Source organism: Bufo gargarizans, chromosome 7, assembly GCF_014858855.1.
Source record: "Bufo gargarizans isolate SCDJY-AF-19 chromosome 7, ASM1485885v1, whole genome shotgun sequence".
NCBI lineage: Eukaryota > Metazoa > Chordata > Amphibia > Anura > Bufonidae > Bufo > Bufo gargarizans.
Window position 1 is genome coordinate 145,376,513 of NC_058086.1, and position 24,267 is coordinate 145,400,779.

The 24,267-nt window shown below is 45.0% G+C and overlaps 1 protein-coding gene across 2 annotated transcripts in view; it reads right to left on the minus strand.

The window, feature by feature from the left end:
- Window positions 1–16,916, minus strand: part of SLC35A3 (solute carrier family 35 member A3) — an 86,354-nt gene extending 69,438 nt beyond the window's left edge. The window contains exon 1 of one of the 2 annotated variants that reach the window (XM_044301811.1): window positions 16,814–16,916. Coding sequence is in view for 1 of the 2 variants with exons in the window: in XM_044301810.1 (XP_044157745.1) it covers window positions 1,231–1,281 (51 nt within the window). In the remaining variant the exon portion in view is untranslated. Of the gene's footprint in view, window positions 1–1,230; window positions 1,365–16,813 lie in introns of those variants that run through there. The other variant, XM_044301810.1, reaches the window with a different exon arrangement.
- Window positions 16,917–24,267: the final 7,351 nt, after the last annotated feature.

Consider the following 24,267-nt stretch of genomic DNA (forward strand, 5'->3'; position numbering starts at 1 on the left):
GCAAAAAATGATGATGCAACATGATCCGTGATCTGCGGACCGCAGAACATATATGACCTTGTGAATGGGGCCTTCCAGCCTACTGTTCTGGCATAGTATTTTTGTGACGTTTAGGCTACATGCATATACACGACCGTATGTGTTTTGTGGTCCACAAAATGGATGACATCCGTATGCCATCCTTTTTTTTGCGGATTCATTGTAACAATGCCTAAAACGGACAAGAATAGGACAGGTTATATTTTTTTTGCGGGGCTACGGAACGGACATACGCATAGCACACAGTGTGCTGTCCGCATTTTTTGCAGGCCCATTGAAATGAATGGGTCTGCATCCTATCCGCAAAAAACAAACAAACCAAAAAAAACTAAAACTGAAAGGACACAGAAACAAAATACACACAAAGTTTGTGTGCACGGGGCCTAATGATCAAACATTTTATTTTTCGTGGGATAGCTATATGTCTATACCTATAACAGAAGGATCTTAGGGCTCATGCACATGACTGTATGCATTTTGCGGTCCGCAAAACACGGTTCGTGTTTGCGGAACGAACAGCTGGCCCCTAATAGAACAGTCCTTGTCCATTATGCGGACAATACAAGGGCATGTTCTATTTTTTTGTGGAACGGAAATACGGACACGGAATCCACACGAAGTAACTTTTGTTTTTTTTGGACACCCATTGAAATGAATGGTTCCGCATACAGTCCGCAAAAAAACGGAACAGACACGGAAATAAAATATGTTCGTGTGCATGAGCCCAAGATGTGAACAGATATTGAATAAAAGAACTGCAATTGAATGGTTTAAAGAAAAAAAAAAATATATATATAAAATAATAAAAGACTGGTTGATCCGAGTCTCCAGGTGGCATATCACCACTTAGCCTCTGTAGGCTGGAATGGAGTGGGGGTCAGTAGGGGAGTGCCTGTTTTTTTTTTTTTTTACTTTATTTAATTTCAAATTATTATAATATTTTGGGGCTCATATCTCGCTGCACCATCCATCAAAAAAAAAAAAGTTAAAGAATTTGTAAATAAATATCTAAAATAATAAAGTAGTACAAAATTGGAAGAACACAGACAACTGAGACTTCTGCAACATAAATTACTTCAAGTTATAAACCCAGAATCCCTGCACTGAACGGCTATGTTAGAGATCAGAAATGTAAGTGTAAAAAGCACACGTTACACAGGCTCCCTCTAAAAGACAGACGCTTATACATACGGTTTTAGTGATTTTAGGGTCCGCTGCTTCCTCTTCCCCTCGATCACCCATGGTAACTTCTCTGTCATAGGAAAGGCTTCATACAAATAACTGTTTTTCCAATTTAGCAGGCCGTCTCAAGACTGCACCATCATCTAGGCAGAGGATTTTAAAAAATTTCAACTCATATGAAAAAAAAAAAAAAAAAAAAAAAGTGTGCAATAGGAGGCGTAACGCTGCAGCTCTGCTATGTCACTGAAGCAGTGTTTAAAGGATCAATGTAAGTAGGAGAATGACATCACGAGTCTTCTAGTCCCCAGTGGATGGAGCAGTAATCCTAGGATCAGTTCCCGGCAGTACACACCGTTCCAGGATGCTTCATCCGGCGAGCGACAAGCTGGCAGAGGGAAAGGCAGTGCAAACAGCAGCTCTTTGTACACAGAGTCCACGCAGAGAGTCAACAGGACACCGATAGGAATCTCTCCTAGGCATGTAGTAACTGCGAGCAACGATCAGGCCCTAAACATGCCTTCATAGACTGGTGTGTGTAGACAATACTGCCCACAAAGTCTTGCAACACCTTGAGGAAGGAGCAACTTTCCTTTTAGAACTAGTATGCAAGGTGGGGCAGTGTGTGGCAAAGTAACCATAAGCAGCATGGATCTGCTGTCGGACAAAGGAGTGGACCAGACCGGCTTTTCCTGCACATCCTGCCAAATCTGGGGGATTTGGCAGGCAAGACAGCACCTTAAGTGATACGTGTCCAAATACCATTCAAATTAGAGGAACGCCACCAAACTAGTTTATTTGTTAAAACAAGCTGACTCTTTAAAAGGCACAATGCCACCCATGTAAATGAGCTGAATGCATTGGAGGGTTTTTACAAAATCTGAGATAAAAATGAAAACTATCTTCACAAAAAAATAAAAATAAAAAATATTCGAGAAATGTACTAATACTGTCTGCAAACTCAAGACTAGCTTGCCTTTCAGTTTGCAGACTGTTAGTAAGTTTTTCAATTTTTATTTTTATTTCAGAATATGTTTGAAATGAGCGAGTTGTGCTGGACGCGAGGCAGCCATTGTATGGACATGCACACAATGCGGATTATTACGCAGGGTTTTTCAGTGCGGACGTCATGTATAAAAACCACAGTGTAAGGCTGCATGCACACGACCTTGACTTTTTTTGCGGTCCGCAAAAACGGAAGCCGTCCGTGTGCCTTCCGCAATTTGCTGAACGGAACGGGCGGCCCGTCCATTGTAGACATGCCTATTCTTGTCCGTAAAAGGACAAGAATAGGACATGCTATATTTTTTGGCGGGGCCTCGGAACGGAGCAACGGATGCGGACAGCACACAGAGTGCTGTCCGCATCTTTTGCAGACCACATTGAAGTGAATGGGTCTGCACCCGAGCTGCAAAAAAATGCGGCTCAGATGCAGACCCGAAAAACGGTCCTGTGCATGAGGCCTGATACAGTACCAGAAAAATGTATGAGATTAGACAAGTTGACCTGCTGTACAGATTTTGAAATCTGCACCGCAGTGAATTGTTGTTGCGTTTTTTTTTTTTGTGTGTGCAGATTTCACCCTTTTTTAATGGAGCAATGAGATCTGCGGAAAATGTGTGTCAAAGCCGCACCAAAAACTGCAGGTCCATAATATACGGGCACTGGCCATGTGCACTCTGTGCTGCGGATGTGGATCCATTATCTGCAAGATATGGCCAAAGATAGGACATGTCCTGTCTTTTGCGGAGCGGAGGCACAAATCGGAAGTCCACAGAAACACTATGAAGTCCTTCTATGGACTTTCAGGTCCGTGCCTCCGCACCGCAAAAGATAAGACATGTCCTTTCTTTTGCCATATCTTGCGGATCGCAGACTCATTCCAGTCAATGAGCCCACATCCGCAGCTATTTGCGGTCCACAGAACAGGCACGGAGCCCTTTACGTTTGTGGGCATGAGCCCTTATACTGACATATTGCCGGATACAGGTCAGGCAGAGACATGCAACATTATAAATCAGTAAAATGCCATGTGAAGTGTCCATAACAGGGAATCACGCTCACACACAAAGCGTTATTTCCGCAGAAGACACGCTCATTTAAAATTAAGGCCACGTGCACATGTTGCAAAACATGCTTAGTCTTTCCGCGCAGAAAAACCACTGTGTAGTACAGTACCAGCAAAGTGTATGAGATTACACAAATCATATGTACATTTTGTGCATCAAAATTTGCACTGAAAGTTGTGGAGTTCTTATGTGCGATCATCTGCATCGTGTGTAGGCAGCATTAGGATACCCGCACATTGTGCGATTAGTATGCTGAAAATCTGCACCAAAACTGCGCATAAATCTTCCCCATTTGTTCCATTTTTTATTAAAAAAAATTGTTGTGGCTTTTCTGTATATGTTAACAAGCCCATTGAAGTCTATGGGGGAAAACCACCCTGCATAAGGTGCAGAATCACACAAACAATTGGTATGCTGCAGGTTTCATAATCCGCAGGGTAGGTCAATTTACAAATATTTTTACTCCAGTTTCTGGACTAAAAAATTATGCACAACCCCCTTTTCTGTGGCTTTTTGAATACCTGTGGAACACTTACCTGAAAACTGGCGTAAGGCCTCATGCACACGACAGTTTTTTTTCACTGTCCGCAAAAACGGGGTCCGTGATCCGTGACCGTTTTTTCGTCCGTGGGTCTTCCTTGATTTTTGGAGGATCCACGGACATGAAAAAAAAAGTCGTTTTGGCGTCCGCCTGGCCGTGCGGAGCCAAACGGATCCGTCCTGAATTACAATGCAAGTCAATGGGGACGGATCCGTTTGACGTTGACACAATATGGTGCAATTGCAAACGGATCCGTCCTCATTGACTTTCAATGTAAAGTCAGGAGTCCCTTTACTTTCACACTTGTGTTCATAATGCAGACGGTGGCTCCGTTCAGAGCGGATCCGTCTGCATTATATTGTTAAAACATTTCTAAAGTGTGAAAATAGCCTCAGACGGATCCGTCCAGACTTTACATTGAAAGTCAATGGGGGACGGATCCGTTTGAAAATTGAGCCACAGTGTGTCATCTTCAAACCGATCCGTCCCCATTGACTTACATTAAAAGTCTGGACGGATCCGCTTGCCTCCGCACGGCCAGACGGACACCCGAACATAACTTGAAGCGTCCCCATCACCATGGGAACTCCTCTATGTTAGAATATACTGTCGGATATGAGCTACATCGTGAAACTCATTTCCGACAGTATATTCTAACACAGAGGCGTTCCCATGGTGATGGGGACGCTTCAGGTTAGAATACACTGAAAAACTGTGTACATGACTGCCCCCTGCTGCCTGGCAGCACCCGATCTTAGGGCCGTGATCAGCACAATTAACTCCTCAGGTGCCGCACCTGAAAGGGTTAATTGTACTATCATATCCCCCAGAGATCAGGGCTGCCAGGCAGCAGGGGGCAGACTCCCCCCCCCCCCCCCCTCCCCAGTTTGAATATCGTTGGTGGCACAGTGTGCGCCCACCATCGCCCCCCCCCCCTTCCTCCCTCTATAGTTAAAAATCGTTGGTGGCACAGTGTGCACCCACCATCGGCCCCCCCTCTCTCTATAGTAGTAACAACCATTGGTGGCAGTGTGCGGCCTCCCATTCCCCCCCCCCATCATTGGTGGCAGCGGAGTTCCGATCGGAGTCCCAGTTTAATCGCTGGGGCTCCGATCGGTAACCATGGCAACCAGGAAGCTACTGCATCCCTGGTTGCCATGGTTACTTAGCAATAGTACAATTGTAGAAGATTCATACTTACCTGCTTGCTGCTGCGATGTCTGTGACCGGCCGGGAGCTCCACCTACTGGTAAGTGAAAGGTCTGTGCGGCGCATTGCTAAAGAACTGTCACTTACCAGTAGGAGGAGCTCCCGGCCGGTCACAGACATCGCAGCAGCAAGCAGGTAAGTATGAATCTTCTACTGTGGTGGGGGGGGGGGGGGGGGGGGAATGGGAGGCCGCACACTGCCACCAATGGTTGTTACTACTATAGAGAGAGGGGGGGGGCGATGGTGGGCGCACACTGTGCCACCAACGATTTTTAACTATAGAGGGAGGAAGGGGGGGGGGGATGGTGGGCGCACACTGTGCCACCAACGATATTCAAACTGGGGAGGGGGGGGTCTGCCCCCTGCTGCCGGGCATCCCTGATCTCTTACAGGGGAATATGATAGTACAATTAACCCCTTTAGGTGCCGCACCTGAAGGGGTTAATTGTGCTATCATATCCCCCTGTAAGAGATCGGGTGCTGCCAGGCAGCAGGGGGCAGTCTTGTACAAAGTTTGCAGTGTATTCTAACTAGAAGCGTCCCCATCTTCGGATCCGTCTGTATGAAAGCAACCTACGGCCACGGATCACGGACACGGATGCCAATCTTGTGTGCATCCGTGTTCTTTCACGGACCCATTGACTTGAATGGGTCCGTGAACCGTTGTCCGTCAAAAAAATAGGACAGGTCATATTTTTTTGACGGACAGGATACACGGATCACGGCCTCGGCTGCAAAACGGTGCATTTTCCGATTTTTCCACGGACCCATTGAAAGTCAATGGGTCCGCGAAAAAAAACGGAAAACGGCACAACGGCCACGGATGCACACAACGGTCGTGTGCATGAGGCCTAAAAGAGGAGCAAAAACTACTCTAGTCACGGCCTGCAGTCGTTTTTACTCCAGGCGCATGGACTGCAGGTGCAACTAATTTAGGAGGAGGTGAATCCTCCAGCATGAAAAGCCTGATCCTCAGACGGCATGTAAATGACCCCCAAAGTTTTTTCCACGCGTACATTGTGTGCAGGCAGCCTTAAGCCACCTGCACATGTTGCAAAATATGTGCAACATTTCTGCACGGATTCCCATGGGGAAAAACTGCAGCGTATTACAGAAAAGTGTATGAGATTACACAAATCATATGTACACTTTGCAGATTTTTTCCATACGGAAATTGACCTGCCTCGCGGATTTCAAAATCTGTAGCGTTTTTAGTTGTTAGCATTTTTAGACTTTGTAATTTTGGTGTGGGCATGCTGCAGAAACGCACATAAATCTGTGTGGATCTTATGTGCGTTCACTCGCGCCCGTGTGCAGGTTCCTTTAACCTATGGGATCTCTCACTAGGTCACCGATCAGGAGACGTTCCAGGGTTTTTGACGCCGTGCTCTTTGTCTTACAGAGGCGCACGGCCAGTTAATGATAGTTCACATAAACTGGCACAGAAGTGAGGCTACGTATCCGGGCAGTGGACATTGCACCCAGCATGAGAGGGGCGGCCTGGGATACTTCCTACTACTAAGGGCTCATGCACACGAACGTGTGTTGCCTATGCCGTGCATTGGGAACCGCAAATTGCGGTCCCCAGTGTACACGCACTGTCCATGTGGCCTGCGCTGATGGATGCAGACCTATTCAACTTGAACGGGTCCACAATCCATTCACGCTGCAAAAAAATAGAGCACGTTCTATTTTTTTTGCTGTGCGGAGGCACGGACTGAAATGCCACAAAAGCACTCCGTAGTGCTTCCCTGGCCTTCCACTCCATATCTCCCAGATTGCAGACCCATTCAAGTGAGCCATTTGTGGGCCGCAATATGGGCACGGCCGGCACACGTTCGTGTGCATGAGCCTTAAACTACACTAATGAGACAGACATGCAATTATACATGCACATGTAATGTGTGTCAAACATGGGGACACTGTGCTTTTAATGTGCACGTTAAAAGCCATATAGCCCTGCAGCAGTCATCTCATACTCTTATTAGGTGATGGCAGAAATATTATGACCACGACATCGTGCCGGATCTGCAAAAAACAGAGGCTGCTCGTGTGTCTTCCGCAATTTGCGGAACGGAACGGACGACCCTTTGTAGACATGCCTATTCTTGTCCGCAAAACGGACAAGAATAGGACATGCTATATTTTTTTTGCGGGGACCACGGAACGGTGCAACGAATGCGGACAGCACACTGAGTGCTGTCCGCATCTTTTGCAGCCCCATTGAAGTGAATGGGTCCGCACCTTAGCCGCAAAAAACGCGGCTCGGATGCGGACCCGAAAAACGGTCGCGTGCATGAGCCCAACTGTTTTGCCTGAGTCCAGCTCAGGCAGTGGGAAAAGTAGCTAACTGGAGGGGGAGGGCTGCTTTAGATGCGGCTATCTCCTGAATGGAAGCAGCTAGAAACATGCTGGTCTTGTTTGAAAGACGACATTCCAGGCATTCATACAAGACAAAAAAGATTGTTAGAAATCGAGTCGAGAATAATCGCTGATAAAAAAAAAGAGCTTATGGAAGCGCTCACTAGTATGCATCAGGTGCTGGGAGCAGGAGAGAAGCGCAGCAAGCGCTTCAGATACTCACCCTCCCTGGTCTTCTTTGATGGGGCCTGCGCTGTACTATCCTTACCCCGTAAAGCGTCACGACGTAGTGTGCGCATTATGACCTGGCGCTCCACGCTGTCAGGTGACAGTGCAGCGCGGGCTGGAGAACACAGGGGAGTGCGACACCGGACCCGGAGATGAAGAAAAGCCGAGGCGCAGGAGAGGTGAGGAGTTTTTTATTTTATTCATCTGAGGTCTGAGGGGTTAAATAAAGTCTGATCTGAGGTCTAATAGGGATTAAAGGGCTTCTGTCAACCCACTAAACTCTTTTTTTGGGGGTACTTATAATCCCTATACTGCGATATATCTATACATTATGTTATTAATCATTTTCGTTCAGTAGATAATGCTAAAAACGTACTTTTATAATATGCAAATTACCTGTCTACCAGCAAGTAGGGCGGCTACTTGCTGGTAGCAGCCGCAAAAAAATGCCCCCTCCTCCTGTTGATTGACAGGGCCAGCCTCGATCTCCTCCTCCGGCTGGCCCTGTCTGCATTTCAAAAATCGCGCGCCTGTCTACCAACTTGCTGGTAGACAGGTAATTTGCATATTATAAAAGTACGTTTTTAGCATTATCTACTAAACGAAAATGATTAATAACATAATGTATAGATATATCGCAGGATAGGGATTATAAGTACCCCAAAAAAAAAAAAAAAAGTTTAGTGGGGTGACAGAAGCCCTTTAAATAAAGTCTGATCTGAGGTCTGATAGGGGTTAATAAAGTCAGTGAGAAGTGGGGGGGGGGGGGGGGGATGTTGTGGAAATTGGCATTTGGCACTAGTATATTATAAATGTAAATTATAGATTAACCAACTAAGGGTTTTATTAATTTACCGTACATTTATAATATAATAGTGCCAAATGCAAATTTCCACCACTTCAGTGACTACCAACTAATATAATACATATTATAATACATAAAATATCGGTATAAATTATCAGCTATCGGCCTGAAAGTTCACAGATTATCGGTTCTAAAATATTATTATTATTATTATTATTATAGTCTATCCCTAGATTTTACCCTTTGCAGTGCAGTGGGTGAATTCTGCAGCATCAACGCTATGACTTTCACAACAAAACCTGCGCAATTTGGTGCAGTTTTTCCAATGCAGAAAAAAATGCAGCAGACCCACCACAGAGACTTTTCCATTTGGATGTGATGTGTGTAGTAAACGCATAGCCTCCGGACTGAATCCTAGCCCATTTCTTTCAAAGGGTTGTGCATCATTTCTGCATTCAGTAGAAAAGGCAGCATATTCTACAGGGTGGGCCATTTATATGGCTACACCTTAATAAAATGGGAATGGTTGGCGATATTAACTTCCTGTTTGTGGCACATTAGTATATGTGAGGAGGGAAACTTTTCAAGATGGGTGGTGACCATGGCGGCCATTTTGAATCAAACTTTTGTTTTTTCAAAAGGAAGAGGGTCATGTGACACATCAAACTTATTGGGAATTTCACAAGAAAAACAATGGTGTGCTTGGTTTTAACGTAACTTTATTCTTTCATGAGTTATTTACAAATTTCTGACCACTTATAAAATGTGCTGCCCATTGTGTTGGATTGTCAATGCAACCCTTTTCTCCCACTCTTCACACACCGCAGGAGAAATGCTAGCACAGGCTTCCAGTATCCATAGTTTCAGGTGCTGCACATCTCGTATCTTCACAGCATAGACAATTGCCTTCAGATGACCCCAAAAATAAAAGTCTAAGGGGGTCAGATCGGCCACCGGATATGCGAAATTGCTACATGATTATGTGTTTCCCTCTTTATGCACTGAAGCTGGCACGTTCCCTGAGTTTTTCTAGCAAGATGGTGCACCACCACATTATGGGTGTCAGGTCTGAGCATTCCTAGATTAACAGTTTCCTGGAAAGTGGATTGGTCGTCGTGGGCCAGTTGAATGGCCCCCAAGGTCTCCCAATCTGACCCCCTTAGACTTTTATCTTTGGGGTCATCTGAAGGCAATTGTCTATGCTGTGAAGATACGAGATGTGCAGCAGCTGAAACTACGGATACTGGAAGCCTGTGCTAGCATTTCTCCTGCAGTGTTGCTATCGGTGTGTGAAGAGGGTTGCATTGACAATCCAACACAATGGGCAGCACATTTTATAAGTGGTCAGAAACTTGTAAATAACTCGTGAAAGAATAAAGTTACGTTAAAACCAAGCACACCATTGTTTTTCTTGTGAAATTCCCAATAAGTTTGATGTGTCACATGACCCTCTTCCTATTGAAAAAACAAAAGTTGGATTCAAAATGGCCGACTTCAAAATGGCCGCCATGGTCACCACCCATCTTGAAAAGTTTCCCCCCTCACATATACTAATGTGCCACAAACAGGAAGTTAATATTACCAGCCATTCCCATTTTATTAAGGTGTATCCATATAAATGGCCCACCCTGTATACTGTGCTTTATTCACGCAGCTCTTGCTCCATAGAAATGAATGGGGCTTGTGTGATACAATGGGGGAAATGTATCAAAACTGGATCAAAGGAAAAGTGGTTTAGTTGCTCACAGCATTTCACCTTACATTTTTCAATGCAAAAATTAAAGGTAGAATCTGATTGGTGGCAACTAATCCAGTTTTCCTTTGCACCTGTCTTGATAAATCTCCCCCAATATGTTTTTCACAAACGTTGTGTGTTTTGCCGTCCGCAAATTGCAGCTCAGCAAAACACAGGTGGCGTCCGTGTGCATTACGCAATTTGCGGAACCAAACGGACAGCCATTGATATAACTACCTATTCTTGTCCACAAAACGGACAAGAATAGGACAGGTTCCATTTTTTTTGCGGACCACGGAACGGAGCAACGGATGCTGACAGCACACGGAGTGCTGTCCACATCTTCTGCGGCCCCATTGAAGTGAATGGGTCCGCATCCAAGCCGCAAAAACTGCGGCTCCGATGCAGACCAAAACGGTCGTGTGCATGAGGCCTTACTTGGAGTTTTAGTGGAAATGTTCTGCAGATCTCACCCTTGCTTTGAAAAGGTTGAAATTCACACACAAAAAAAATTCTCACAAATAAATGACGTGTTGCGGTTCTCTAAATGCACATGGCAGGTTAATTTCCAAGCAAAGTGTACATGAGAATTGTAAATTCTCATACGCTTCGATGATACTGTATTACACTGCAGTTTTTCCACATGGGAAAAAAATATAAAAAATCATGTGTAATCTGCAACGTGTTCAGATACCCTTAAAGCCACCCGCACATGTTGCAGATTACGTGCAGTTTTTCTGCACGGATTTTCAAAGGAAAAATAAAACACATCGTTATACAGTACCATCAAAGTGAGGGCTAATGCACACAAACATATTTTCTTCCCGTAGACCATATGCGGAACCATTCATTTCAATGGGTCCACAAAAAAAAAAAGTTACTCAGTGTGCAATCCGTATGTCCGTTCCGCATAGAAATAGAACATATCCTATTACTGTCCACATTACGGACAAGGATAGTACTGTTCTATCAGGGGCCAGCTGTTCCGTTCCGCAAAATACGGAATTCACACGGATGTCATTTGTATTTTTTGCGGACCGTAAAATACATACAGCTGCGTGCATGTGGCCCTGAATGTGAGCTGAGAAATCTCATGTACACAGTGCGGAAAATCTGTTTGTAAGGGCTCGTGCACATGAACATATTTTTTGTCCGTGTCCGTTCTGGTTTTTTTTGTGGCCCGAATGCAGAAGCATTTATTGGGGTCAAAGACGGAAATAACCCCATGTGTACGCCGTATCCATATGTCCGCAAGTCCGTTCTGCAAAGAAATAGAACACGTCCTATTCTTGTCCATTTTGCGGACAAGGACAGGCATTGTTAAAATGGATCCGCTGAGAAAAAAAAAAAAAAGAAAAAAAAAAAAAAAAGGATGTAACACGGATGTCATTCTTTTTTTTGCTGATCTGTGTTTTTCGGACTGCTAAATAAATACAGTCGCGTGCATGAGCTCTAAAGCTGCATCCGTTGTGGAATACGTGTAGTTTTTTTGTGCGGATCTCCGTGCAGAAAAACCGCAGCGTAATACAGTACCAACAAAGTGTGTGAGATTCGACACAAAAAATTCCTTGATGCAAATTTTTTGCATCGAGGATTCGTTTGTCACGTGAACACGGGCGGGAGTGAATCGCTTGCCATTACTCCCGCTCCGTGGTCTCCCGATGGCCCGCAATGCGCTCCGAATACTCATCTTTCCAGCAGGGGGCCTCCGGACACTCCACAGCACGTGCATGGTCCCACACTGCGCTGACCTCCTGACATACGCACGCCGTGACAGGACGCGCTGTGTGACGTCAGGCCCAGAGCAGCGCAGAAATGTAAGTTGGTGACACCGAGAGGGTGGGGGCGGGACTAAGGGCACAGCATCATAGCAACCAATGACGCTGTGCATTCCGGGTGTCAGGAGGGCAGGCTGGGTTCTCACCGACCGGGTGTCCGTGGTTTAACTAAAGTGTGGCCTGGCCTTAGGGGAGAGATGGCACAAGGGGGAGGGAACTGAGCCGATGGCACTGAGGGGAACTCGTGCACTTAGGCTGATCGTATAGGGGGTGAACGAATGGTGTTGGGAACTGATGGCAGGGGGTCTGATGAGTTTTTAAAAAGAAAAACAAACAGTCTATGAATTCATTTCTTTTATTAGACTACTCAATTAATCATAAAAGTTATCGGTAGAATACTCGATTGCTATAATAATTGTTAGCTGCTCACGTCAATTATATCCATTTTCAATGGAAGTGTGAGATCTGCAGCAAAACCGCATCAAGTCTGCACCAAAAATCACAATTAGACTTTGTGGATATGCTGCAGAAACGCACCTAAATCCACACAGAAATGTGTGCGCATCTTATGTGCGTTCACCCACCATTTGTATGCAGAAAATCTGCTGGAAAACAGCATAAATAATTATTTTATTTTTTTTAAATGCACATAATCTTTTACTATATGCACTATTTATTGTAGTTTTGGTGCATTTTAACAATCACAGTACATCAGCCCTGGATCCACATGAAAAAAAAGACATGCTACAGTAAGTTCAAACGTTTAATCCGAGTAAATGTATCATTTTAAAGGAAAAATACATTGATTAAAATTTTCACGGTGTCAATAAATCCCCAAAAAGTTGGGACAAGTAGCAATAACAGGCTGGAAAAAGTAAATTTGAGCATAACAAAGAGCTGGAAGACCAATTAAGGCTACTTTCACACTTGCGGCAGTGTGATCCGGCGGGCAGTTCCGTCGTCGGAACTGGCCGCCGGATCCGCCGATCTGCTGCTGACTGAAAGCATTTGTGAGACGGATCCGGATGCGGATCTGTCTCACAAATGCATTGCAAGGACGGATCCGTCTCTCCGCTTGTCATGCGGACCGACGGATCCGTCTTGTACATTTTTCTCATCTTTACCGATCTGCGCATGCGCATGCCGGAACGACGGATCCGGTATTCTGAATGCCGTATCCGGCGCTAATACATTCCCTTGGGAAAAAATGCCGGATCTGGCATTCAGGCATGTCTTCAGTTTTTTCCGCCGGAGATAAAACCGTAGCATGCTACGGTTTTCTCTTTTGCCTGATCAGTCAAAACGACTGAACTGAAGACATCCTGATGCAAACTGAAAGGATTACTCTCTATTCAGAATGCATGGGGATAAAACTGATCAGTTCTTTTCCGGTATAGAGCCCCTGCGACGGAACTCTATGCCGGAAAAGAAAAACACAAGTGTGAAAGTACCCTAACACTAATTAGGTCAATTGGCAACATGATTGGGCGTTGAGCGAAAAATTGCAAAGACTTTGCATCTATCATCATCAACTGTGCATAACATGATCCGAAGATTCAGAGAATCTGGAACAATCTCTGTGCGTAAGGGTCAAGGCCGTAAAACCATACTGGATGCCCGCGATCTCCGGGCCCTTAAACGACACTGCACCACAAACAGGAATGCTACTGTAAGGCTGGTTTCACACGGGCGTGACGGATTTGATCCGGATGCGTTCAGTGAAAATGTTGCGATTTTGGCACTAAAACAAGTCAGTTTTGTCTGCGATTGCGTTTAGTTGTTCAGTTTTTTTCAGCGCGGGTGCAATGCGTTTTGATGCGTTTTTCACGCGCGTGATAAAAACTGAATGTTTACAAACAACGTCTCTTAGCAACCATCAGTGAAAAACGCATCGCACCCGCACTTGCTTGCGGATGCAATGCGTTTTTCACGCAGCCCCATTCACTTCTATGGGGCCTGTCCTGCGTTACAAACGCAGAATATAGAACATGCTGCGATTTCAAAGCATTGCAGAAGTGATGCGTGAAAAAAAACGCTCATGTACACAGCCCCATTGAAATGAATGGTGCCAGATTCAGTGCGGGTGCTATGCGTTCACGTCAAGCATGGCACCCGCGCGGAAATCACGCTCGTGTGAAAGGGACCTAAAGGAAATCACAGAATGGGCTCAGGAATACTTCCAGAAACCATTGTCAGTGAACACAATCCACCGTGCCATCCGCCGTTGCCAGCTGAAACTCTACAGTGCAAAGAAGAAGCCATTTCTAAGCAAGATCCACAAGCTCAGGCGTTTTCACTGGACCAGGGATCATTTAAAATGGAGTGTGGCAAAATGGAAGACTGTTCTGTGGTCAGACGAGTCACGATTCGAAGTTCTTTTGGAAATCTGGGACGCCATGTGATCCGGACCAAAGAGGACAAGGACAACCCAAGTTGTTATCAACGCTCAGTTCAGAAGCCTGCATCTCTGATGGTATGGGGTTGCATGAGTGCATGTGGCATGGGCAGCTTGCATGTCTGGAAAGGCACCATCAATGCAGAAAAATATATTCAGGTTCTAGAACAACATATGCTCCCATCCAGACGTCATCTCTTTCAGGGAAGACCCTGCATTTTTCAACAAGATAATGCCAGACCACATTCTGCATCAATCACAACATCATGGCTGCGTAGGAGAAGGATCCGGGTACTGAAATGGCCAGTCTGCAGTCCAGATCTTTCACCTATAGAGAACATGTGGCGCATCATAAAGAGGAAGGTGCAACAAAGAAGGCCCAAGACGATTGAACAGTTAGGCCCCTTTCACACGGGCGAGTTTTCCGTGCGGGTGCGATGCGTGCGGTGAACGTATTGCACCCGCACTGAATCCTGACCCATTCATTTCTATGGGGCTGTGCACATGAGCGTTGATTTTCACGCATCACTTGTGCGTTGAGTGAAAAATCGCAGCATGCTCTATATAGTGCGATTTTCACGCGACGCAGGCCCCATAGAAGTGAATGGGGTGCGTGAAAATCGCATAGCATCCGTAAGCAAGTGCGGATGCGGTGCGATTTTCACGCATGGTTGCTAGGTGACAGTCTATTCACTGTATTATTTTCCCTTATAACATGGTTATAAGGGAAAATAATAGCATTCTGAATACGGAATGCATAGTATAATAGGGCTGGAGGGGTTAAAAAATAATAAAAAACAGTTAACTCACCTTCTCCTCTTGATCGCGTAGTTCCCGGTCTCTTTACTTCTTGAATGAGCTGTGGGCTAAAGGACCTGTGGTGACGTCAGATCACATGCTCCATCACCACGGTGATGGACCATGTGATTGGAGCATGTGATCTGACATCACCACAGGTCATTTAGCCCACAGCTCATCATTCAAGAAGTAGAGACCGGGAACTACGCGATCAAGAGGAGAAGGTGAGTTAACTTTTTTTAATTTTTTTTTTTTAACCCCTCCAGTGCTATTGTACTATGCATTCGGTATTCAGAATGCTATTATTTTCCCTTATAACCATGTTATAAGGGACAATAATACAATCTTCAGAACATCAATCCCAAGCCCGAACTTCTGTGAAGAAGTTCGGGTACCAAACATGTGCGATTTTTCTCACGCGAGTGCAAAACGCATTACAATGTTTTGCACTTGCGCGGAAAAATCGCAAATTTTTCCGCAACGCACCTGCCTCTTATCCGGGCCAAAAATAAGATGCCCGTGTGAAAGAGGCCTTAGAGGCCTGTATTAGACAAGAATGGGAGAGCATTCCGATTTCTAAACTTGAGAAACTGGTCTCCTCGGTCCCCAGACGTCTGTTGAGTGTTGTAAGAAGAAGGGGAGATGCCACACAGTGGTGAAAATGGGCTTGTCCCAACTTTTTGGGGATTTGTTGACACCATGAAATTCTGATTCAACATATTTTTCCCTTAAAATGGTACATTTTCTCAGTTTAAACTTTTGTTCCGTGATTTATGTTCTATTCTGAATAAAATATTAGAAGTTGGCACCTCCACATCATTGCATTCAGTTTTTATTCACGATTTGTATAGTGTCCCAACTTTTTTGGAATTTGTACAAGGTGTCCCTATACGAATGATATTATCATAATTCTTAAGCACAGAAGTCAAATTCAGCTCTGGTACATTAGTATGTACAGCCACACCAAAATTATAAATACACAGCGCCTAACTAATCAAGGTATTATTTATTAATTCCTCACCAAACAGTACTGTACAGTTTTTTTTTTTTTTTTAAGTCAGCAGTGGCGGCGTATACAAAGAAAAGGGCCACAATGCATGTCCTATATCAGTAAATAGAAATCCCAATAATGAGCCTTCTATTATAGTGCGATACCCACCCTAGACCGGGATTAGAAAACCATAATATTCATTCCTGCAGTGCGAACCCGTCTAGAGTAGATGACTTCTGGGGTCACTTTGCACTGCGGTAAATATAATATCAGGTCACAACACAATTTTTCGGGCAGGAAATTTCCACGTCTTTGAAGTCTTTTCCCATAAATGAAAGGACAATCGGTTTTCTTTCCTGCACAGAGGTTAGTGGATAGGAAAGAGTGGTGAAAACCTCACTCAGGTGCCACTGACACTGGACCCCCTAGGTCACCTGAATTACTGCAAACAGCCATAAAGCAGACCCCACAGATGACCTGCCTGTGTGACAGAGAGGGAGTGCTAAGTGACACTGCACTCTCATCACGGCTATTCCAATGGTCAGTGAAAACACATCAGGATAGAAACAGAATCGTAAACACATAAAAAAGGCTTAAGAATGAAAGGCTGCAATAAAGCAGAGGTGTCAGGGCAGCACAGCAGAGCTGTGTGTGTAATCTGCAGGCATGCCATGAATGTACTCACTCAGTTCAGCCACTCAGCTCCGTGTCCTGACTTTAGCCTGACACATACACGTAACACTTCCGGGATCCGGCCCCGCCCCCCAGTGGCTACAACCAGAACTGCACGTCACTACGGCCAGACCCCCTCCCTCACGGATGTAGCCCGCCTTTTTATTTGATATGGTAGAGAGTGCAGGACTGTGGTGTCTTTAGTGATACCAGTCACTACCATTGTGTTACACAGGGCGGGCCGCCGAAACCCGCATATCAAGTTCTACCTCACAAATGTCTTTATCTTTCTGTAGGATAAGACTGTCCTGACGTGCGGGGCAGATTATAGCTGAGGCCTAGCCATTGTTATATGACAATTATCTTAGAGGGAGTGTCCACTCCAGTCTGTTCCTGGTGCATTTTGGCTGCTGCAGTAAAATCCTGCATGTTAGGCAGGTTTCACGGGAGCATAATTAATATATCTGTGTTTTTGCACACGTATTGTGGGCGATTTATTGAACTGGCTTAGTTGCCCATAGCAACTAATCAGATTCCACCTTTCATTTTCTAAAGGAGCGCTGAAAAATGAAAGCTGCAGTCTGATTGGTTGCTATGGGCAGCTAAGCCGGTTTTCTTTTACACCAATTTTGCTAAGTCTGCCTCATCATGTCCCCAAATCCCTGTCGGTACTGGCAGTCTAATGACTTTTACAGCGTCATATGGGTCAGTAGAGCATCAGTCATGACAGCATTTGTGTCTACAGGTGCAAAAATGTGTGAGCCTGGTTATACGTTGTAGTCAGTGGGATTTAAAGGGGTATTCCCATCACAGACAATGGGCGATCTGCCCCCATTTTCTGATAGGTGCGGGCCCCACTTCTGGAACCCGCACCTACGAGAACGGAGCGGCGAGAGGTGTGGCTGGAGGATCCCAGATTTTCCAGGGTCCATCCACCGCACACGCACGGCCCCTGCTCCCATTCATTTCTATAGGGCAGACAGAAATAGCCGAGCCAGCTTTGGCTATTTTCAGGTGACCCATAGAAATGAACAGAGGGTGGCTTCGCAGTGCGCCCTCCGTTCATTTCCCTGCTCCGTTCTCATTGTAGGTGTGGGACCTGCACGTATCAAATAATGGGGGCATATCCTAGCAATATGCCCCCATTGTTTGTGATGAGAATACCCCTTTAAAGGGTGTTTCCAACAGTTTCAAAAGCTGCAATATAATCTATGTATTGATAAAAAAAATGACTATAAATTCCTCAATCCTCCAGTGTACTAAGCCAAAAAGCCATGACGTACTGTACCGTACTGGACACAGAGCTGTAGAGATGGTGTCATTGAGAATGGCGTCTAATGGCTGTTACTAGGGAAAGAAAGGGGACCATGAACCTAGGGGAGCCAAGTTGTCTCATCTGGGACATTTCTGACATATTGCTAGGATATGCTGCTCCTGTCTCCAGAATGGGGCTGTGAAGTGAAGGGGAGCACAAGGTTCATGCATAGCACCTGTTCCATTCACTGCGCTGGGACTTCTGAAAATAGCCATGATGGGATCACCCTTTTAGAGGGAGTCTTGTCAGAGCTGTGGACAGCAGTAAAGGTGTTGTATCAGCGCTCTCTCTCTTCTTCCTGATCCTCGGCTGTGAAGGCTGCGCACAGCTTGAGGTGACTGCACAGCCGTCGGCCGAGGACCAGGAAGCGGTGAGTTCAGAGCTTTCACCGCTTCCAGGTCCTCCGGTACTAATCTGCACTTCCATAATGGAAGCGCTGATTAGTATTCACCCCATAAAAAATGTGTCTTGTGGGACGAAAAATAATTTGTGGGCAGTGACCAGCGGGGCTCAAGAAGCAGCTGCCTAACCCTAAGCAGCAGGGAAAAGGGAAGAGGCAACCTGCTTCTTCAAACCAGGAGGAAGGAAGCGTCTCTCTAGAGGCCTAGATAAAACACACAAAGGTATAAGAAGGAGGACTTATCTTGAGCAGAACTGGAGCAGACGATCCACCACAAATCAAGAACTCCCAGGAAAAACTATAACCTGCACAGGCCACTGGGGGAAGGAGGGATAAATAGCCTCACTAACAATGAAAGCCAGTACACCTGAGGGAAGGTAGATCCAGCTCAAACCCAAATCAAAACAAAGAAGTCAGACATGTGCAGCCAATCTGACAGACCTCCGCACATTCACAGGGCAAGGCGTGACAGTACCCCCCCCCCTACGGGTGACCTCCGGACACCCTGGACCAACTTTATCCGGGTGTGCCCTGTGAAAGGACCTCACCAGGCAGCTACCACTGACATCAGCAGCCGGAACCCACATTCTTTCCTCGGGACCATATTCCTTCCAGTGCACCAGGTACTGGAGGGAACCCCGAAGTCAAGAATCTTAGAGATTTCAAACTCCAAATTGCCATCCACCAGGACAGGGGGAGGTAGCAATGGAGATGGTTCCACAGGTTCCACATATTTCTTTAATAAAGACCTGTGAAACACAATATGGATCTTCCAGGTCTGTGGAAGATCCAGACGAAACGCCACTGGGTTGACAATCGCAGAGATTTTGTAAGGGCCAATAAATCTTGGACCCAATTTCCAAGATGGTACCTTCAGCTTAATGTTTCTAGTGGACAACTACACCGAATCACCCACACACAGGTCCGGACCAGTCATACGTCTTCTGTCAGCCACCCGTTTATATCTTTCACTCATCTTTTCCAAATTAACTTGGATCTTCCGCCAGATAGAGAACAAGGCAGAAGAGAATCTCTCCTCTTCTGGCATCCCAGAAGATCCAGTCCCAGAAAAAGTACCAATCTCTGGGTTAAAACCAAATGTGCCAAAAAATGGCGACTTATCAGTGGACTCCTGTCTACGGTTATTCAAGGCAAATTCGGCTTGAGACAAGAACGAGGACCAGTCATGCTGGTTCTCGGCAACAAAACACCTCAAATAGGTCTCCAGGTTTTAGTTAGTGCGCTCTGTCTGACCATTTGACTGGGGATGAAAAGCCGAAGAAAAAGACAGTTGAATTCCCAGACGAGAGCAGAACACCCTCCAAAACCTGAAAAGAAATTGCGCCCCCCTATTAAACACCACATCAGAGGGAATGCCATGTAGTTTCACAATGTTATCGATAAAAACCTGAGCGAGAGCATTGGGCAAGCTAGGCAACGGTACAAAGTGGGCCATCTTACTGAAGCGGTCCACTACCACCAAAATCACAGTTTTCCCAGAGGAACTCGGTAAATCGGTAATAAAGTCCATGGACAAATGCATCCAATGACGAGACGGGATGGATAAAGAAGGGATCCTGAAGGCCGAGTGTGAGCCACCTTCGCGAGTGCACAGGTCTCACAAGCTGTCACATAACCCTCCACACCCTTGCACAACCCTGGCCACCAGAATCTCCGGGAAATAAGATCTATGGTGGATTTGCTTCCAGGATGTCCCGCAAGGACCGTATCATGATGTTCCTTGAACACCATTTTACCGCAGCTGAACAGGAACAAACAATTTGCCATTCTTCAAAGGCCAATTTAATGGCCAGCTACTCTCTATCTCCTACATCATAATTTCTTTCAGCGGCCGAGAGTTTCTTGGAGAAAAAAAGCACACAGGCGTAATTTGCTAGGGGATGGACCCTGCGACAGAACTGCTCCGACCCCCACTTCTGATGCATCAACCTCCACGATGAGCGGTTGAGACACATCAGGTTGCATAAGAATGGGAGCAGATGCAAAACATTTCTTAATAGCAGAAAAGGCCTGTAATGCCTCATCTGACCAGACAGAAAAGTCGGCGCTTTTTTTTTGTCATATCTGTCAAAGGTTTAAAATGGTGGAATAATTCAAGATGAATTTTCTGTAGTAATTGGTAAAACCCAAAAACCGCATCAGAACTTTCTGATTCTCAGGTCGGTCCCATTCCAGTACTGCCCGGACCTTTTTGGAGTCCATACGAAAACGAGAGTCAGAAAGCAGGTATCCTAAAAACGGTAGCTCCTGGACAGAAAATGCACATTTTTCAAATTTTGCATACAATTTATTCTCCCGAAGGATCGACAACACATGTCTCACGTGATCCTGATGGGTCTCCAAATCGGGTGAGTAAATTAGTATATCAAGGTAAATAACAATGAACCTTCCCACTAAATGATGAAAACTATCATTGACAAATCGTTAAAAGACCGCAGGCGCATTAGTTAAACCAAAGGGCATGACAAGATTCTTGAAATGACCTTGGATGTATTGAAGGCCATTTTCCACTCATCTCCTTCCTTAATTCTGATCAAATGATAAGCTCCTCTTATATCCAATTTGGAGAACACCTTGGCTCCGACAATTTGATCAAATAGATCAGAAATCAAAGGAAGGGGATACGGATTACGGACCGTAATGAGATTTAATTCCCGGAAATCAAAACACGGTATAAATGATCCATCTTTCTTTTTTACGAAAAAGAAGCCAGCGGCCACAGGGGACTTAGATGGCCCAATATGTCCCTTTGCCAAACTCTCTGCAATATAATTCCGCATAGCTTCTCTTTCGGGTTGGGAAAGGTTGTATAGTCGAGATTTTGGCAGTTTAGCTTCAGGTATGAGATTGACCGGACAATCATATTCTCGATGGGGAGGCAGCTCCTGAGCTCCACCCTCCGAGAATACATCCGCAAAATCAGAGAGAAACTGAGGTAGGACCGTAGTTGACACCCTTGACATAGAAGCACAAAGACAGTTGAGGGGAGGAATCAATAGCAAACACTGGTATCTCTTTATCTAAAGTGCTAGTTCTAAAACCAAGATTTTGGAGGAACTGAAAATCAATAAAGTTTACCCCCGCACCACTGTCAACAAATACCTCAAAATTTGAGGGAAGGTGGATCCAGCTCAAACCCAAATTAAAACAAACAAAGAAGTCAAACATGTGCAGCCAATCTGACAGACCTCCGCACATTCACCGGGCAAGGCGTGACAGTAAACACGATGGGTTGCACCAGGTAAGCCCTCACAAGGGTCACTCAACTCCCTGAGTCCAGCAGAGCCACAACAGGAGTGACTCCCACCTCCACCTGACACAAAGGTTTGTTATTGAGAGTTTCTGGAGTGTCTGACGCAACTACCCTTCTGGCATACCATGACTGTCGATACCCAAAGTTTACGTCCATGGGCTCGACCAGGTGGAGACAGTCGGCCCGTATATGGCCGGGCTCATGACACCGCCAGCAGATTATCGGGTTCCGATCCCCAAAGGGCAGTGCCATCTTGGGGATCGCCGTGCGGACTGCTTTCCAGGCATCGTGGACTCCCTGAGATACTCCTGTCTTCTCTAAGGCCATCACGTGTTGCAGCAGCCACTGATTTGTTTCTTGCTTTCGCTGATTAGCCTCTAGCAGTTGTCTGTTAGTCTCCTGCTGCTGCTCCATGGCCTATTGTTGCCTTAGGTTGGCCTGCACCAGCTACTTCATCATCTCCTCCATCTTGTCCCGTGATCCTGGTTGCAACTTAGCAGGGTTAATCCAGGACATACAACAGAGCCCGAAAAAAATGCAACAAAAATATTTCGGCTTTACACCAGCCTCACTGCGATTGTCCTCATCCTCCACCAATTGTAGGGATTCGCTCTGGTAGGCAGGGTAAACGGACGCAGTACAGAGGCAAAAAACAGTTTTTAAAGCAAAACTTCAGTGTTTATTCACACATAGAGTTGTGTTAAAAAATATAGCAGTCAGACATCACTAACCTGATCAATCACTGTTTTTGGTAGATATAATATTTCTACATGGCAAATAATTTACTAGCAGGTGTAGTAGAGTAATTGAAATCCAACAGACCCAACAGTCATGACATGCATGCTGCTGATTCTGTGTAATTGAATCACTAATTGAAAGGGGCATGTTCAAAATAATAGCAGTGTGGAGTTCAATTAGTGAGGTCATTCATTCTTTGAAAAACAGGTGGCAATTATTGCCCTTATTTAAGGAAGGAAGGCAGCAACTGTTGTACATGCTGGTTACAGTGCATTTCTCTCTGAAATTCTGAGGAAAATGGGTAGTTTCAGACATCGTTCAGAAGAACAGCGTACCTTTATTAAAAAGTTGATTTGAGAGGGAAAAACATATAAAGAAGTGCAGAAAATTATAGCCTGTTCAGCTAGAATGATCGCAAATGCTTTAAAATGGCAACCAAAACCTGAAAGACATGGAAGAAAGCGAAAAACTACCATTTGAATGGATAGAAGAATAGCCAAAATGGCAAGGACTCAGCCAACAATCAGCTCCAGGAATATCAAAGAAGGTCTAAAGTTACCTGTGAGTACTGTTACAATTAGAAGACGCCTATGTGAAGCCAAGCTATCTGCAAGAAGCCCCCGCAAAGTCCCACTGTTGAAAAAAAGACATGTGCTGAAGAGGTTACAATTTGCCAAAGAGCACATTGACTGGCCTAAAGAGACATTTTGTGGACTGATAAAAGTAAGATTGTTCTTTTGGGGTCTAGTGGCCGGAGACAGTTTGTCAGATGACCCCCAAACACTGAATTAAAGCCACAGTACACTTTGAAGACAGTGAAGCATGGTGGCGCAAGCATCATGATATGGGGATGTTTCTCATACTAAGGTGTTGGGCCTATTTATCGCATACCAGGGATCATGGATCAGTTTGACTACATCAAAATACTTGAAGAGGTCATGCTGCCTTATCCTGAAGAGGAAATGCCCTTGAAATGGGTGTTCCAACAAGACAACGACTCCAAACACACCAGTAAACGTGCAACATCTTGGTTCCAGACCAACAAGATTGACGTTATGGAGTGGCCAGCCCAATCCCTGGATCTTAATCCAATAGAAAACTTGTGGAGTGACATAAAAAATGCAGTTTCTGAGGCAAAACCAAGAAATAGAGAAAAACTGTGGAATGTAGTCCAATCATCCTGGGCTGGAATACCTGTTCACAGGTGCCAGAAGTTGGTTGACTCCATGCAACACAGATGTACAGCAGTTCTCAGAAACAGAGGTTATACAACTAAATATTAGTTAGTGATTCAAAGGAAAGCAAAATCTTCAAACATTTTTCAGTTTATATAGTGAATGATTGAGTTTGTAAGAAGAATACAAACACTGCTATTTTTCAATTTTTTTTGAGGAACAGCACAAATTTTATATATTTTTCTTCATGTTTTGATTTGGAATAGAATGGGTAGTGTTCCCAATACATTTGTGCATATGGAAATAAAATATTAGAAGGATTTTGAGCTTTATTCACTTTTTTAAACACACTTCTATTATTTTGAACACAACTGTAAGGTATAGCACAAAACGCAACTCACTTTGCAGTCTTGGTGTTTGTCTGTGAAGGTTCTCATTTATCCAGGTCATGGTATATCTGTAAAGAATAAATCAAGGCAACTGGACGTACTGTAGATTTCTTGAAAATGTTTCACTCGTTCTTCCAGCGAGCTTTCTCAATTCTGAGTGACTGTACAGATATACC